This window comes from Medicago truncatula, chromosome 6, assembly GCF_003473485.1.
Source record: "Medicago truncatula cultivar Jemalong A17 chromosome 6, MtrunA17r5.0-ANR, whole genome shotgun sequence".
Lineage (NCBI taxonomy): Eukaryota > Viridiplantae > Streptophyta > Magnoliopsida > Fabales > Fabaceae > Medicago > Medicago truncatula.
In genome coordinates, this window is record NC_053047.1 from 38,611,868 (window position 1) to 38,626,490 (window position 14,623).

The 14,623-nt window shown below is 31.2% G+C and overlaps 1 protein-coding gene across 2 annotated transcripts; it reads left to right on the top strand.

Annotated features, from left to right (window-relative positions):
* Positions 1-5,471: 5,471 nt before the first annotated feature.
* Positions 5,472-9,084, top strand: LOC11432157 (PR5-like receptor kinase). 2 transcript variants are annotated; one of them, XM_024785656.2, is made up of 4 exons: positions 5,472-5,651; positions 6,626-6,667; positions 6,854-7,948; positions 8,124-9,084. In XM_024785656.2, the coding sequence occupies exons 1-3, from the start codon at positions 5,492-5,494 to the stop codon at positions 7,936-7,938; spliced, it is 1,287 nt and encodes a 428-aa protein (XP_024641424.1). In that variant the 5' UTR covers positions 5,472-5,491; the 3' UTR covers positions 7,939-7,948; positions 8,124-9,084. The 2 variants fall into 2 exon arrangements, with proteins under 2 accessions (XP_024641424.1, XP_024641423.1); XM_024785655.2 differs by having other exon boundaries at positions 6,854-9,084.
* The last annotated feature ends 5,539 nt before the right edge of the window (positions 9,085-14,623 follow it).

Here is a 14,623-nt window from a genome sequence, read left to right on the forward strand (position 1 = left end):
TTATTAATTAAAGTTGGTAAGTAAAAAGAAGACTTAATTTGGATAATAATGTTTAAAAAAGAAATTCGCATGCATCCAATAAAATCACTCTATCATTTCACCTTATTATGTTAGTTTTTAAAATATTTTTATAAATATTAATTTAACATTATTTAATTGAATGTTGTTGAAGATGATGTTGTTTTCATGATGCAGTACGTGAGGGAAAATTATTCATTTTTATAGATCCATATATCCATGTAAAAAGTAAATATGAAGAATTTAAAAAGAAAAAGAAAAAGATGACATTTTCAATAGGCCCAACATAAAGGAGACCCTACTAATAAAGTTTTGATTGAATTAGGCTTCCACTAAAAATAATACAATTGCTATATAAGGGATCTTCTTACTTTTATGCTTCGTGTTACTCGTGATATGGTTTGAGAATGTTCTTTTTCCACATAATAGTAAACAAATTAAATCTGAACATGTTATGCTTCAAATTAATAATAAATTATGACGAGTATTGACCATAAACAGCAAATAGACAAATTACGCGGTTATAAGAAAATAGATTAAACCATTAGAGGCTGAAGATGATTTATATAATTACTAGCTAGAGAAACTTTTAATTTCAGTCAAAACTTTTATAAGAGAGACTATTAAGAAAAAAATATAAAAATTATAAGATAGATCTAAAAACCTAAATAAATGAGTTAGATAGAAATATGGAATATGATAGAATATAATGATGTCATTTGACTATTTTAGCCGGGCTTTAGGATAAGATTGGGTTGTTGTTGTAGGTAAATGTTAGTAGATTAGTTATTATGTTTAGCTTAAGCAAATTAGCCATCAAAGTGTGGAATATGGAGTGGCTTTCTTGTTTTGCAAGTGAATATTTAAAACGGTTTCTTCCCTTGTAATTTTACAACATATACTACAACATTCAATATGTTACAATAACGTTGTTTTTATAACAATGGATTTCATAGCAGAGCACCTCAAAATTGATGTCTCCTTTGCTATAAAATTTGCACAAAATTTTTGTTCTTTAAGATATTATGCTACTATTCTCATTTAAAACATCCCTAATATTAATGATGTAAGTAGCATAAGCGTCTTAGTTATGATCACGATCATCAGTAAACAATTCAATGACTTTCAAACAATCACTCTTAGATAATCTTGTTATAGCTTTTGTTATGACAAAAATCAAGACACATGCATCTGTATAACACACAACTAGGCCAACAATGTATCACCTCCAATTTTATAGTGAGAAAAATCAACCACCTAATAACCGGCATGGTTGCAAATAACACCACAACACCTAAGCACCCATAGTTTTCCAAGAAACCATCATCAACATTACGTTTGAGAGTACCTTCAAAAAGAGGGCTCTAGTAGTCCAAGAGACGCATGAGTGTGAATTCATTACAAGATTTGGATAATAAGCAATTCACTCGTCATGCAAGAAGAAGGTCTTTCGCACCATCTCTTTTATAAGCCAATGTTGATCCTTAAAAATAATATTATTTCTCCAACACCATGCTTACAACCAACCCGTGACAAACAAAATTGAGGAGGCGCCACATGTCATCTCGTAAAGCCAAAGTTTGACATCGATAAAGCACTCATATAAACAATGAAGAATATCATCTATGAGTGAAGTGCAACAGGCGCAGCTTGAGAGAACTACCATGTTGTAATGATACTTACAGACGTCAATAGAGGGCACTGTAAAAACAAAACCAAAGAAAATGTTATAGTTTCGTTGGTACGACGCCAAAGTCAACTCATGTTATAATTAACTTTCTAATCTATATTTTGTTGAAGAAAATGTTGGAGTTTTTATATTCAATACTATTCTAAACAATATAAAATTTGAATCCTTTTTTAAGTTTTTTTTTTTATTTCAATATATAGACGAATACTTTTAAATATGACTTTTTTTATTTGAGAAAACGTATTTTTTTTCATACAAATAAGTTCTAACAAAAATAGTCAACCCACGTGAGTATTTTGTCTTATTTATATTTATGTATAAATAATTTGGCATACCGACAACAAAAAATCCTTGATGATTAATTGAAAATACCTTATGGAAAGCAATGTTATCATTTAAAATCCCATCAACTTCGTCCAAGTCTTGTCAAACGTCCATCAATTTAGTCCTATTTAATCCTTCGTCCAATCTCTCTGTTAGTGGTGATGAGGTGACTTCCTGCATATTGTGATGTGTTGTACATGTGTCATCAAGTCAGCCACGTGTACAAGGACCATTTTGATTGAAAAGCAACAAATTTCATTTTAACTTTTCACTTTCATTTTTTTTTCTTCTGTTTTTTCAATTTTACACATCTCTTACCCATTCATTTACATCCTTACATTTCATTCAGACACATCAAATAAGTTCCTCACTCTTCACCTTCCCGCTAAAACTTTCACCATCTTCATCTCCCTAAAATCATCATCATTTTCATCGATCAACGTTGAAAAAGATTATGTTTTTAACGAGATTTCGTCGTTTGTTACGGTAAACGTCATTCCTCTTCTTTTTTTTTTCTTTTTACCTCTGCTCGTTATCTCCATTGTTGTGACTGTTTTTTTTTTATTTTCATTTTTTATCCATTTGTTTTCAGAATGCTGAAAACGTTGTTGCTGGAAATGTTGTTGCAAATGCTCAAAATGCTGACAATGTTGTTGGAAATGAAGTAGTTCCTGGACATGTATGACTCTTAAATTTTAAGGATCGATTTGCTGGTAAGTGTAATAATTTAAGGACTGATTTGATTGAATATGTTATAATTTAGGAATTGATTTGATTGAATATGTAATTGCAGGGTGTTACTATAAGGATATATGACATTAGAGGACCAATTATTTTAAATGAGAGGCCTAAGAAAACACCAGTGAGGGGTCATGCACAAACACATCCAACTGCTCCTGGCGTTATTAGAGTACCATATCCAAGTTATGGTCTATTCGGTTCGACTCAACATAAATTCGTGGAGTTTATCCCAACCCCTAAATTTCCAAAGAAGTGATGCTTGATGGAAATGTAATATTTAGACTTGTTTGAATTATGCCCCATAGCTGGGTTTCTTTTTGCCTATGTAATATTGAAGACTTATGACTTGTTAATGCCTCATAGTTGGGTTGATTTTGCCTATGTAATATTTCAGGATCAAGTTGTGTCATCTGACTTTTTTACTTTGTTCTACATATATATGCTTCGAGGATCAAATTGATATCTGATTAAATAATTCAATGACTTATTTGATGACTTTTTAATATAATGTAAGGATCGATTTGATAGTTAGTCAAATAATTAGGACTTGAAGTTTTTTGAATTGGGGAAGAAAGTTACCACTAATTATTGGATAATATTTTTGAGATTTTGGAGTGTAGATTACAGATTGTAAAATTAGGTTTTCAATATTTGGGGAAGAAATAACCGTTGAGGGAGAAAGAGCAAAGCATTTTCTACAAATCAATCAATTTAGTCCTTGAAAATTTTGGTTATTATCGGCCAAATTAGTTCCTGCTTGTGTGGCATATGACATGAAGACCCATGTGAGAGGTTAACGGCCACGTCAACACCGTTAACACCCAAATTGGACGGAGGGACTAAATTGATTTACATATAACAAATTCAGGGATTTATTTAATATTTCGCATAATTAAGGGACGATTTTGACCGATCCTTACAAATTCAAGAACGAAGCTGATGATTCACTTCAAATATAATTCTTAGGATCATGTGGACTACTCTTTTATGTTTTTTGTGACAATATCATTCATCTTTAATTTCTTATAATCAATGTTTATTTTTTATGAGAGGCACACATTTGAGTATGACAACTTTGCCGTCCAATAATTTTGTTTGCACTTTGTGAGAAAAATGTGCACTTGATTTGCATTTGTTTGTTATTTGAGGTTTAAATGTAAGGTAAAAATGTCCACAGGTCATATAGCTTAACTTAAGTTGTAAAAATGTTGAGGCTAAACTTCACTTTTCGCCCTCTAAGTTTTAAAATGTTGCGATTTTGGCCTCCTATTAAAAAAAATGACAAAAGTGACCCCCTATGTTTAGGAAAATATGCTCTTTTGACCTCCTAACATAAGGGAAATATGCTTTTTGACCCCTTATCTTTACAAAAAGTTGCGATTATAGCACCTTTTTTGGGACACGTGGTGTCTTCTCAGCAATTTTGGGATGAAAGGGGCCAAAATTGCCATTTTTTAATAGGGATCAAAATCGCAATATTTTGAAACATAGGGGGCCAAAAGTGCACTTTAGCCAAATGTTTAAAATTATTTGGTCATACACAATCTTCTATTTATGTTTGTGATTTTTCTAATAGCTAGTGACATTTCATCTATTTGTCTGAAGAGAAAAAAATAGTTACATTTATTCGTTTATATGAAATTATCGAAACAACTCATAATTTGAGACATCATGAGTAGCTAATTAGTGCTATCGAAACAACTTATACTTATCTATTTAGTCCTATCAAAAACAACTTATACTAATCTAAATTTTAATTCATAATAAAGAAAGAAATAAGAAGAAAAAAGAGAAAATTTCAAAGGTGACTTTTTAATTAGTTGACTAATTGCATGTTTAGGTTCCGGGTCCAAATTTGATTGTTTATATGATTTGCTTAAGTTGAACATTCAAGCTAAGTGCTGCTTCGTCCAAATCACAATTAGACCAAACACACCTTAAATGGATGTAAGAATCATTTTTTATGACCATGTAAGAATTATGAACTAAACTGCTTCTATCTAAACCTCCTTCCATAATATAACTTGTATTCTTTTCCTCATCATTCAAAACAAAATGTTCCAAAATATTACATTCATCTCTTTCTTTTTTTTCTTCTTATTATTAATAATCACTTTTTTTCCAACACAATCCTACTCTCAACCACAACAAGATGAATCAGTTAACAATTATTCAAATTGTCAAAACACAAACTACACCTACAACTGTGGAAATTTGTCCAACATTTACTATCCATTCTGGGGACAAAATCGTCCTTCGTACTGCGGCGCCGGCAAGCATTTTTACCTTAACTGCCACAAAAACATTACTACCATTCTAATATCCTCACAAAATTTCACAATACTTGATATTTACTCACAAAGTTACACCATGATACTCAAAAGAACTGACCTATCCCAAAATCTTTGTGCTCCTCAGTTTGATGAAACTTATTTGTCTCCAACTTTGTTTCAATATCCACAAAATGTCAACAACATCACCATACACTATAATTGTAGTTCCACTGTCTCTCAATATATACTTGAAAATTCTCTATGTGGATCACACGACCCTTCTTTTTGTTATATTGGTAATGAAGATGAATTGTTAAGGAATTGCATGAGACATATTCAAGTGCCGGTAGGAGATGATTTTCCTATGAATGATGATTATTATGGTTATTTTCAACGTGGTGTTCTTGAAAGTGGGTTGAATAAGGGATTTAAGGTGAAGTATAGTATGAATAAGGAATGTTTAAGGTGTCTGGGATTTGAAGATAAAGATTGTGGATTGAAGAACAATAGTGATATTGAGAAATATGCAGTGTCCTCTTGCTATTATGATAAATGTCCACATGGATCTAGTGAGTTTTCAACAAACTGTTATCCTATTCACAAAAGTTAGTTTTCTTATCTCTATCTCTTAAGTAGATAAATACAACAATGATATTAATTTGTCCATCATTTATTTCCACACTCATTTTAATACTTTATTTCTTTTCATCTCTCTTTCTATCATATCACTAATTTATCATATCTATCACACTTTCTTTATCTCTATGTCTCTCGAGGTGTATACACAATTACAATAGGGTGTCCATCATTGAAATAATTTTAATGTATGGATCTCTCAAAAATATGTAGTCCATATGTAGATCCTTGTTATTTTGAGCAAAAAATAAATTTGATAATGGTGAACATTTGCTTATAATAGTGACAATAGTATTTTTATTTAAAAATTCTTCTAAAATTGAATATTTTTCATTGCATCTTTAACTATTTATTTGCACGCTAGCTATCAGACATCTATTATACCCTTCATTTAGATTATTATTTTAAATCTTGTAAAAAATCACAAATTAATCTTTTGCATAATACTATTTAAATATTTAATTAAAAAAAAATCAATTAAATTTCGTTATAATAGAAACAATTCAAGTATAATTGAAACAAGAAAATTAAATATTTATTTGATTATATTATATTCCAAAAAAGGTCAGTGAGTCGAAGATCGAACATGGTGAATCGGTGAACTAAAGATGGTGACTCGGTGATCGGACATGGTGAATCGTGATCGGAGACGAAGCTATTGTTTGAGACGGTGAATGTAATATAAGATTTGTAAAATAAAATAAAAAATTAATAACTTGTTTTTTGTGGTATTTCAGTGGTATTTTTAATTCAGATTTGCTAGTAACACTTTGTAGTAAAATAATGGCAGCAAAATCTATATTTTCTTGTAGTGAAATAAATATATGATTTCGCGGTATAAATAATGTGTTCGTCTTCACGCTAGTTAATTCAAGATAGTTTTTTTTAGGAGTAAATCCATACTCTAACATATATTCCTCTATGATTTCTCCTACTATCGCAGGTAAGGAGTTGAGCTGGCAAGGGAAAATGAAAATTATCGCAGGTAACACATCTGATTTCATATTTGATTTGTCTCATTAACTATTTTGTGGTAGGCAAAACCTTATGTACATGCCTTGTCTGCCAATGTAACTTTGATTACATAGAGTTATGGAATTTTGCATTGTTTCACTTACACAAAATTGCTTATATAAATAAAAGTTTCTAAATCTTTTCATAATCTTAACAGGAAGTGCAGGTGCAACATTTGTAGGATTATCGATATGTATCGCTATCTTTTATTTCACATACAAGTCCATAAAGAATAATCAAGACAAAAAGATTAACCAAGACATCGAAGCATTCTTAAAAACTAATGAAGATTTTACTATAAGACGATACAAATTCTCGCATATCAAGAAAATGACTAACAACTTCGAAGTCAAACTAGGACAAGGTGGTTATGGTACAGTATACAAAGGAAAGCTACTCAATGACCGCCTTGTGGCCGTGAAGATATTAAACGCATCCAAAGGAAAAGGTGAAGAATTTATGAACGAGGTTTCTAGCATAACAAAAACCTCTCACGTTAATGTTGTTGCCCTTCTTGGATTTTGTTTTGACGGTCGCAAAAAAGCCCTGATCTATGAATTCATGTCTAATGGTTCGCTTGACAAATTTATTTACAACGCGCAACATGAAACCTATCAATCTCTGAGTTGGGAGATTCTTTATGAAATTGCTAAAGGGATAGCTCGAGGGTTGGAGTACCTGCATAGAGGATGCAGTACTCGAATTTTACATTTTGATATAAAACCACATAATATTTTATTAGATGAAAATTTTTGTCCAAAGATATCAGATTTTGGACTTGCAAGACTTTGTCTCAAGAAAGAAAGCATTATTTCGATGTCAGGTGCTAGAGGAACGATGGGATATGTAGCTCCTGAGTTGTGGAATAGAAACTTTGGAGGCGTTTCGTACAAGTCTGATGTTTATAGTTACGGAATGATGTTGTTGGAAATAATCGGAGGAAGGAAAAACATTAGTGCCAATGCAAGTCATACAAGTGAGAAATACTTTCCTGATTGGGTATACAAAAGGTTTGATCTAGACACTGATTTGAGACACGATGAAGTGATTGCCACAGATGATGACATCGCAAAGAGAATGACCATAGTAGGATTATGGTGCATTCAAACACTTCCAAATGATAGACCTGCAATGAGTAGAGTTATTGAAATGTTAGAAGGCAATGTGAGTTCATTGGAAATACCCCCAAAACCTATTCTTTCTTCTCCTACTAGACCAGTACCAAAATCGTCAGCTTCATGAAATTTATGTTGTAAGTCTTCCACACTGCATTATTTTAATCATACTTGTTTTTATATTTTTCTATCATAGTTATGAAGCAAGGAAATCACATATTGGTGTTAAACTTTTGTTATAGTGTATGTAAGTGCATTACAAAAATTTTCTACTGATTACGAAATCAAAGAATAAACTTGCTAGTGCTACAGGTACAAATAGAACTGACATGGCTGAAATGAATGAGAGTATATTCAGAAGGGAGATGACATGTTTATATTATTTAAAATCTTTCCTTTTTGAAGATGCTAGTTAGAGTGGTTTAGAAGGTTGTGGGCTTCAAAGAAAGTTTCTTTGGGGGGTAGGTGGGAGGAAAATTTATTGGGTGAAGTGGAGGAGAAGTTGTCAACCAAGAAGTAAGGGAAGTATAGGTGTGAGAGATGGAAACTTCTTCATGATGAGAATATGTTTGGAAGAAATTCTAGAGAAAAGATACGGGCCAAGAGTGAGTAGGAGGGTGGACTTGGAATTCTTGTGTCTAGGTGGTGGAGAGATTTGACGTCATTGGAGGATTTCTCGGTAAGATTCTGTTACACTTTACTAGAGAATTTGTGGTCCATATAAGGGGTGAATGTAAAGGAGTTGGTTGTGTTTTTCTATATTTGGAGGGGCCCGGTTCTATCAAAGGTTTTGACCTTTGTTAGACCTACTTGATCGTATCCCAATAAAAGTTAACTTTACAAAGAGACGCCTCTTAGATGTACAAAATTTTAAGAGGTGTGTTTTTTGTGGAGGAAACAGAGGTACATCTTTTTCTTCGATGTGAAGTTATCTCAAAAGTTTGGCGTTATGTCATGAACTGGATGCAATTTAATTTTATCACGTCGCAAATTTTATTTATCTTACTTGTTGGATGAATGAAGTGCACGCCAACCCAAGAAAATGTCTTGCTAGGGAATCCTTGTGGATGATGTGGACTATGTTTTCATATTGGTGGTTGTGCTTTGGAGTTTTAGGAGGGCTAATGTTAGGGTATGATGTTTTCATGAGGCTTGTTATGGTTATGGTTTCTTGCTGTATTTGTGTCCCCTGTTTGTTTTTGGAGGATTGCTTATTTGTTCTTTGTTCTGTCTCGTCCAACTTTTCTTGAGTGGATTTTGGTTTTTTCAATAATATTGGATGTTCAAAAGAAATTATTTAAAACAATAAGAGGTAGGAGACAAACACTGAAAATCATATATATTCCTCTAAAAGTAACTCATCATTAATATATCCAGCGGCGAAGCTAGAAAAAAATTTACGCAGGGCCAACTATAAAAAAAAAAAAAAAACCAACATATTAACCAAAAAAATTGTTTTTCATCTTTATAACAAAAAATTAAGGACTAAAATTAAACAAAATCTTAAAGAATAAAATAGCAAGTGTTGTATGTAGAGACTAAAATAAAAATAATCAAAAAAATTAACCAATGCATGAAAATTAACTAAGAGCAGTAACAAATGATAAAACTTGAAAATAGCTATTTAAAATAGTTGGACAAAATGTGTTTCAAGAAGCCAATTTTATCCATAAATGACTATTTACAAAATAGATTAATATATTTTCCAATGTACACAAATAGGTTATGTTTAATTATGACTATTGTCTTGATAGTTTTTAGTGTGGAAAAAGTTTTCTCTATAATTATTATTAAAACCGGAAGTATCAAAACCAATACAAATAAATCTATCAATCATGTAATAATTTTTTTACTTTCTTATTTATACTAATTTTCGACAACTAAAACTTGTTTGAGGTATCTCAATATTTTTTATTTAGGGTAGTCGGATATATATACAAACCAACTACTATAAGAATATTTTTTTTTTTTGGGCAGCCAAGGCTACCCCGGCCCTACCTTTTGAAAGGATACTCCCCTAAATATATCAATAAGATTAAGCCGGCAAAAGTTATGGTGCATAAGTCATTTCCTTATGCACCGTGCATAAACACATCACAACCATCAGATTTCTTTCATTTTGAACAAAAATGGTTTTGGCTCACTTTAGGGGTGTAGGAAGCAATTATGTTGGAATTTATACACGGTCCATAAGAATTTCCTTATGCACCATAACCATTCCCGATTAAGCCTACCTGTTCGAAAAAAGAAAGAAAAAAAAAGCATGTTCTGGTATAAAACATGACATTTTAGAAAATTTAACTTTACATAACATCTACATAATTTCTAGTCTATAATAATATCTTTAAATACATCAAAAATTGATGTCGATCAATGTGTTTAAATTATATAAAACGTTCATAAATTTATAATTTTTCATCAAAGTAAAAAAGAATAATGTAATAAAAACAAAATATATTGTGACTAATTTTTTGAGTCGGGTAAGACAACAATTGACGGCGTAACTCTTAAAAAATTTAACGCAATTACATTCTCTAGTTAAGTTGTAAGGGACTAAAACTATATCATGAAAGAGCTCTTGATATGTTGTGTTACTAGTTACAAGACATAATATTTGTTGGAACACAAGTGTATGTGTGTTGTAAGGGATACCCAATTTGTAAATGAGAGAAAACACATCAATATGACCACCACACCCACTTCCGACGTTGCCCGATTGACCAGCTCGGTTTGGGTTATGTGGTGTATTACTTTTTGATGACTCGAAATCTTAGAATAAAATTTAAAAAAATTTATTTTCAGCTCACATCAAATTTTTGCACACTTCAACATGTGTCCAGCACATGTCAACATACTCATTATCGTGGCGACAGATTCTTTTAGAAGTGATCTAAACCAAACCACAAATATTAAATAATTTTTTGTCTTACAATCAATCCAAACCACATCGCAAACGTCCCTAACTCTACGTTAGATAAACTCAATTATCTTGCATAAAGGAAGGGCAAAAACTGCGCTAAATACACCATGCCTCTTTTTTGGTACATCTTGTTAAAGGATTCCTAATAGTTCCCAAGACTATTATATTATCTCACTGTACTTTAAAACTTAAAAAGACAAATCAACTGAAGATGAAACAAACAAAAAATAGAGACTACATAAAATGTGCTGACCTGGTTTTGGATTCCATTTTCTTTGTTCCGTAGCCACCATATTTTTTATCAAATACGAAAGAGAGTAGTAATTTCACAGTTGACCAGTCTCCTACCTTGACTATATGGAAAGGACAATAATTGTCATATATTTTTTTGTCAAAAAAAAAAAAACTTGTCATATATTTTGGGATCTGAATTCCCTATTGTAAGAGAAGCACACATTTACACGTATTAAACAATCTCGTCCATTAAATTTTGATCGGGATGTTGAAATCATACAATAAAAAAAATCCAATTTTAAACTATCTTTGTCATAAACTTAGATCAAACAACGGGACTAAAAACTATATGACAAAGTTGCCTTAGTGAATTTGTTTCCATCATTTAAATGCAACATAACCCACAAACAATAATTGTTTCCCCATGAAAAAAAAAAATCAAACATCCTTTTGCACATAACAATTAATGGATACACTTAATATGTTTCTTCTTGTTAACCACTTTGCTACAAACATCACTCTGTCAACCACAAGAACCTCAAACAAATCTAAATTATTCCCTTTGTAAGGAACAATCCTACAATTGTGGAGATCAACTATCCAACATCTCTTATCCATTTTGAGGACATAATCGACCCTCTCATTGTGGCGGTGGCAATCTATTTTACCTCAATTGTTTCGAAAATCAAAGGAAAAATTTCACATTTACAATTCTATTAGGCTCAGAAAATTTCACAGTACTAAATTTTAACCTCACAAATTACACCATGAAAATGAGACGAACCGATTTTGCACACGAGGTTTGTACTCCGAAATTCAACGATACTTGAGTCCAAATATTTTACCGTTTCCTACAAGAACACATAATATAAGGATATTCTACGACTGTTCATCTGGCGTATGTTGTTCATCGCCAAATGCTAACTACGACTGTTCATAACCTGTTCTCCTTTAACACTTTGAAGTTCATTTTGGTAAATCCATCGAACATCGAGAGAATCCCTAACCAATTAAATTAAGAAGATTACAAGGGAAATATAATTCTTAGGATCATGTGGACTACTCTTTATGTTTTTTATGTGACAATGTCATTCATCTTTTCTTATAATGTTATTTATTTTTCTTTTGAAGAGAGGCACGCATTTGAATATGACAACTTTGCCATGTAATAATTTAATTGAGCAAATGGTCACTTTAATCTCTGACTCTGCACCTCGCTGTCACATAGGTCCTTAACTCAGGATTAAATACAAAGAAGTTCCTGACTCTGCACTTCCGTTATCACTTTAATCCCTGATGTTAAATAATTCTCTTAAGTGTGCCACATGGACTAAAGTGACCATTTTCTACTTTCACTTTAGTCCATGTGGCACACTTAAGAGAATTATTTAACGTCAGAGACTAAAGTGATAACGGAAGTGTCGAGTCAGGAACTTCTTTGTATTTAATCCTGAGTTAATGACCTATGTGACAGCGAGGTGCAGAGTCAGGGATTAAAGTGACCATTTTTTCAATTAAATTAAGGAGATTACAAGAGAAATATAATTCTTAGGATCATGTGAACTACTCTTTATGTTTTTTATGTGACAATGTCATTCATCTTTTCTTATAATGTTATTTAATTTTCTTTTAAAGAGAGGCATGCATTTGAATATGACAACTTTGCCATCTAATAATTTAATTGGTTGCACTTTTATATTTGAACTAAGTAAATTTGTTTGCACTTTGTGGTGCAAATGTGCACTTGATTTGTATTTTTTTTTTTAGGAAATTGCATTTGTTTGTTATTTGAAATTTAAATGTCAAGTAAAATATAATAATTAAAATGTATTTGCTATTAACCTGTTTAGGGAAGGTCTCGCAATAAAGGAAGGGGACTATTCAAACATTTTTTATATAAATGTCAACTAAAACATAATAATTCAAATGTACATTTGCTATTAACCTGTTTAGTGAAAGTCTCACAGTCAAGGAAGGGGACTGGACTATTCAAACATTTTTGTGAACACGTATCACAGCACATCAAGTATGGACCACTATTCCCTCTCCCATGTATAGAAACCATAACTTTGATAAGTCACTATGAGAAAAATAAAATTGTCTAACTCGTGTTAGAAGTTACACTGGTGTATTTTTTTTTTTTATGTTACTTGCATTACATATATAATATTAATTTTTTGGTTATATGTATAATATTTATTGAGATTAGACCACTATGATTAGTCGATCCTTGAGTTAGCTACCGAGTGTTAAAAAAATGTATAATATTTATTAAAAATTCATGCATCTCAAAATTAAGAGAGTAGAGAAATTACTTATATTCTAACCCCGAACTTATAGAATAAAGTCATAAACTATTAAGATCTATCTAAAATATAAAATAAATAAATTTTAGTTGTGTAAGTTTGAATATTAATCAAGAATATGTAATTAGAATTAATAAAACGGGCACATGTAAAAAAATATTATTTTATTATATTTAAAATTGATTAAAACAAGTAATTTAATTTTAATCAAAGGGTTATTTTAAGGGAAATGCTAAATAGTGTCTTTGGGGCATTGGATAAGAGGATGGAAATGGAAATATCGTTTTGAAAAATGGTAAAAAGTGATGAATTTAACTTTTTAAAAGTTAAAATGTTATTGAATAAAATGCAAACATACTACTTTTGGTTTCCTTAATAAGTGTTCTTAGGGCACTTGTTAGCATAACACTTATTTTAAATTTTCTCTAGCAATTTATTATTTGAAAAATGAATTATCTTCTAAATAAATTGGTTATAGAAAGTTTAGGTGAGCTCCGAGTGGTCACCAAGGGTCAAGGAAAGACTCAAGCTCACATCGACAATGGCAATTAAGCCCACAACCTTTTTCATGAATCAACTACTTATCAACTAAGTCAACTTTCATTAGTAAATATCGATTAAATTTGATAAAAGTTAGGTTATAACTTAAACTGGTGTTTAATGATGGATAAAACTGATAAAAAAATCATTAGAATTAAATGGTAGGATTATATTTAAAAAGAACAAAATTTGTGTGTGTGTGAGAGAGAGAGTGTGTGTGTGTGTGAGAGAGAGTGTGTGTGTATATGCATATATCATATGTTATCAATTTTAGTAATGATGATATTAATTAATAATAGACTTGTCACCCAATATCACTTGGATGAAATGGTAATGAATCCCTTTCGATTTAATCAGAGGTCATGCGTTATTGAGTTTGATTCTAACCCAAGAAACACACAACCATCAAATCTCTTGAGGGAAGATTTGTCAACCATTATAGTCCTACCGGATGAAAGAGAGAGTCCTACCAAAAGAAAATAATTTTATAATTTCTCTTTTTCACAAAATATTATTACGTCCATTAATTTTTATAAAAATATCAACGATTTATAATTTAAGATGTAGCTAATTAGTCCAATCAATTTTCTAGATATCTTGTTTCAAAAAAAAATCCTATTAATTCTGGCCGCAAGATATCGGTCATATTTTCTAATCTAAATTTTAATTCATTAAATAGAAAGAAATAAGAAAGAAAGGGAGAGTCCAACCAAAAGAAAATAACGAAGAGAGAGGCAATTTCTCGCGTTGTGTTTGTTGACTAAATAGACCGACGTGAGAATTTATATTTGCTAAACATGGAAGAATCATGC

What these genes read in the sequence shown, in the direction of transcription:
- LOC11432157 (XM_024785655.2), top strand. Translation starts at nt 5,492, where the DNA reads ATGAATAAGGAATGTTTAAGGTGTCTGGGATTTGAAGATAAAGATTGT. An exon ending in CTGTTATCCTATTCACAAAA is followed by an intron (nt 5,652 to 6,625) that starts GTTAGTTTTCTT and finishes CTACTATCGCAG; the next exon opens with GTAAGGAGTTGAGCTGGCAA. An exon ending in GAAAATGAAAATTATCGCAG is followed by an intron (nt 6,668 to 6,853) that starts GTAACACATCTG and finishes TAATCTTAACAG; the next exon opens with GAAGTGCAGGTGCAACATTT.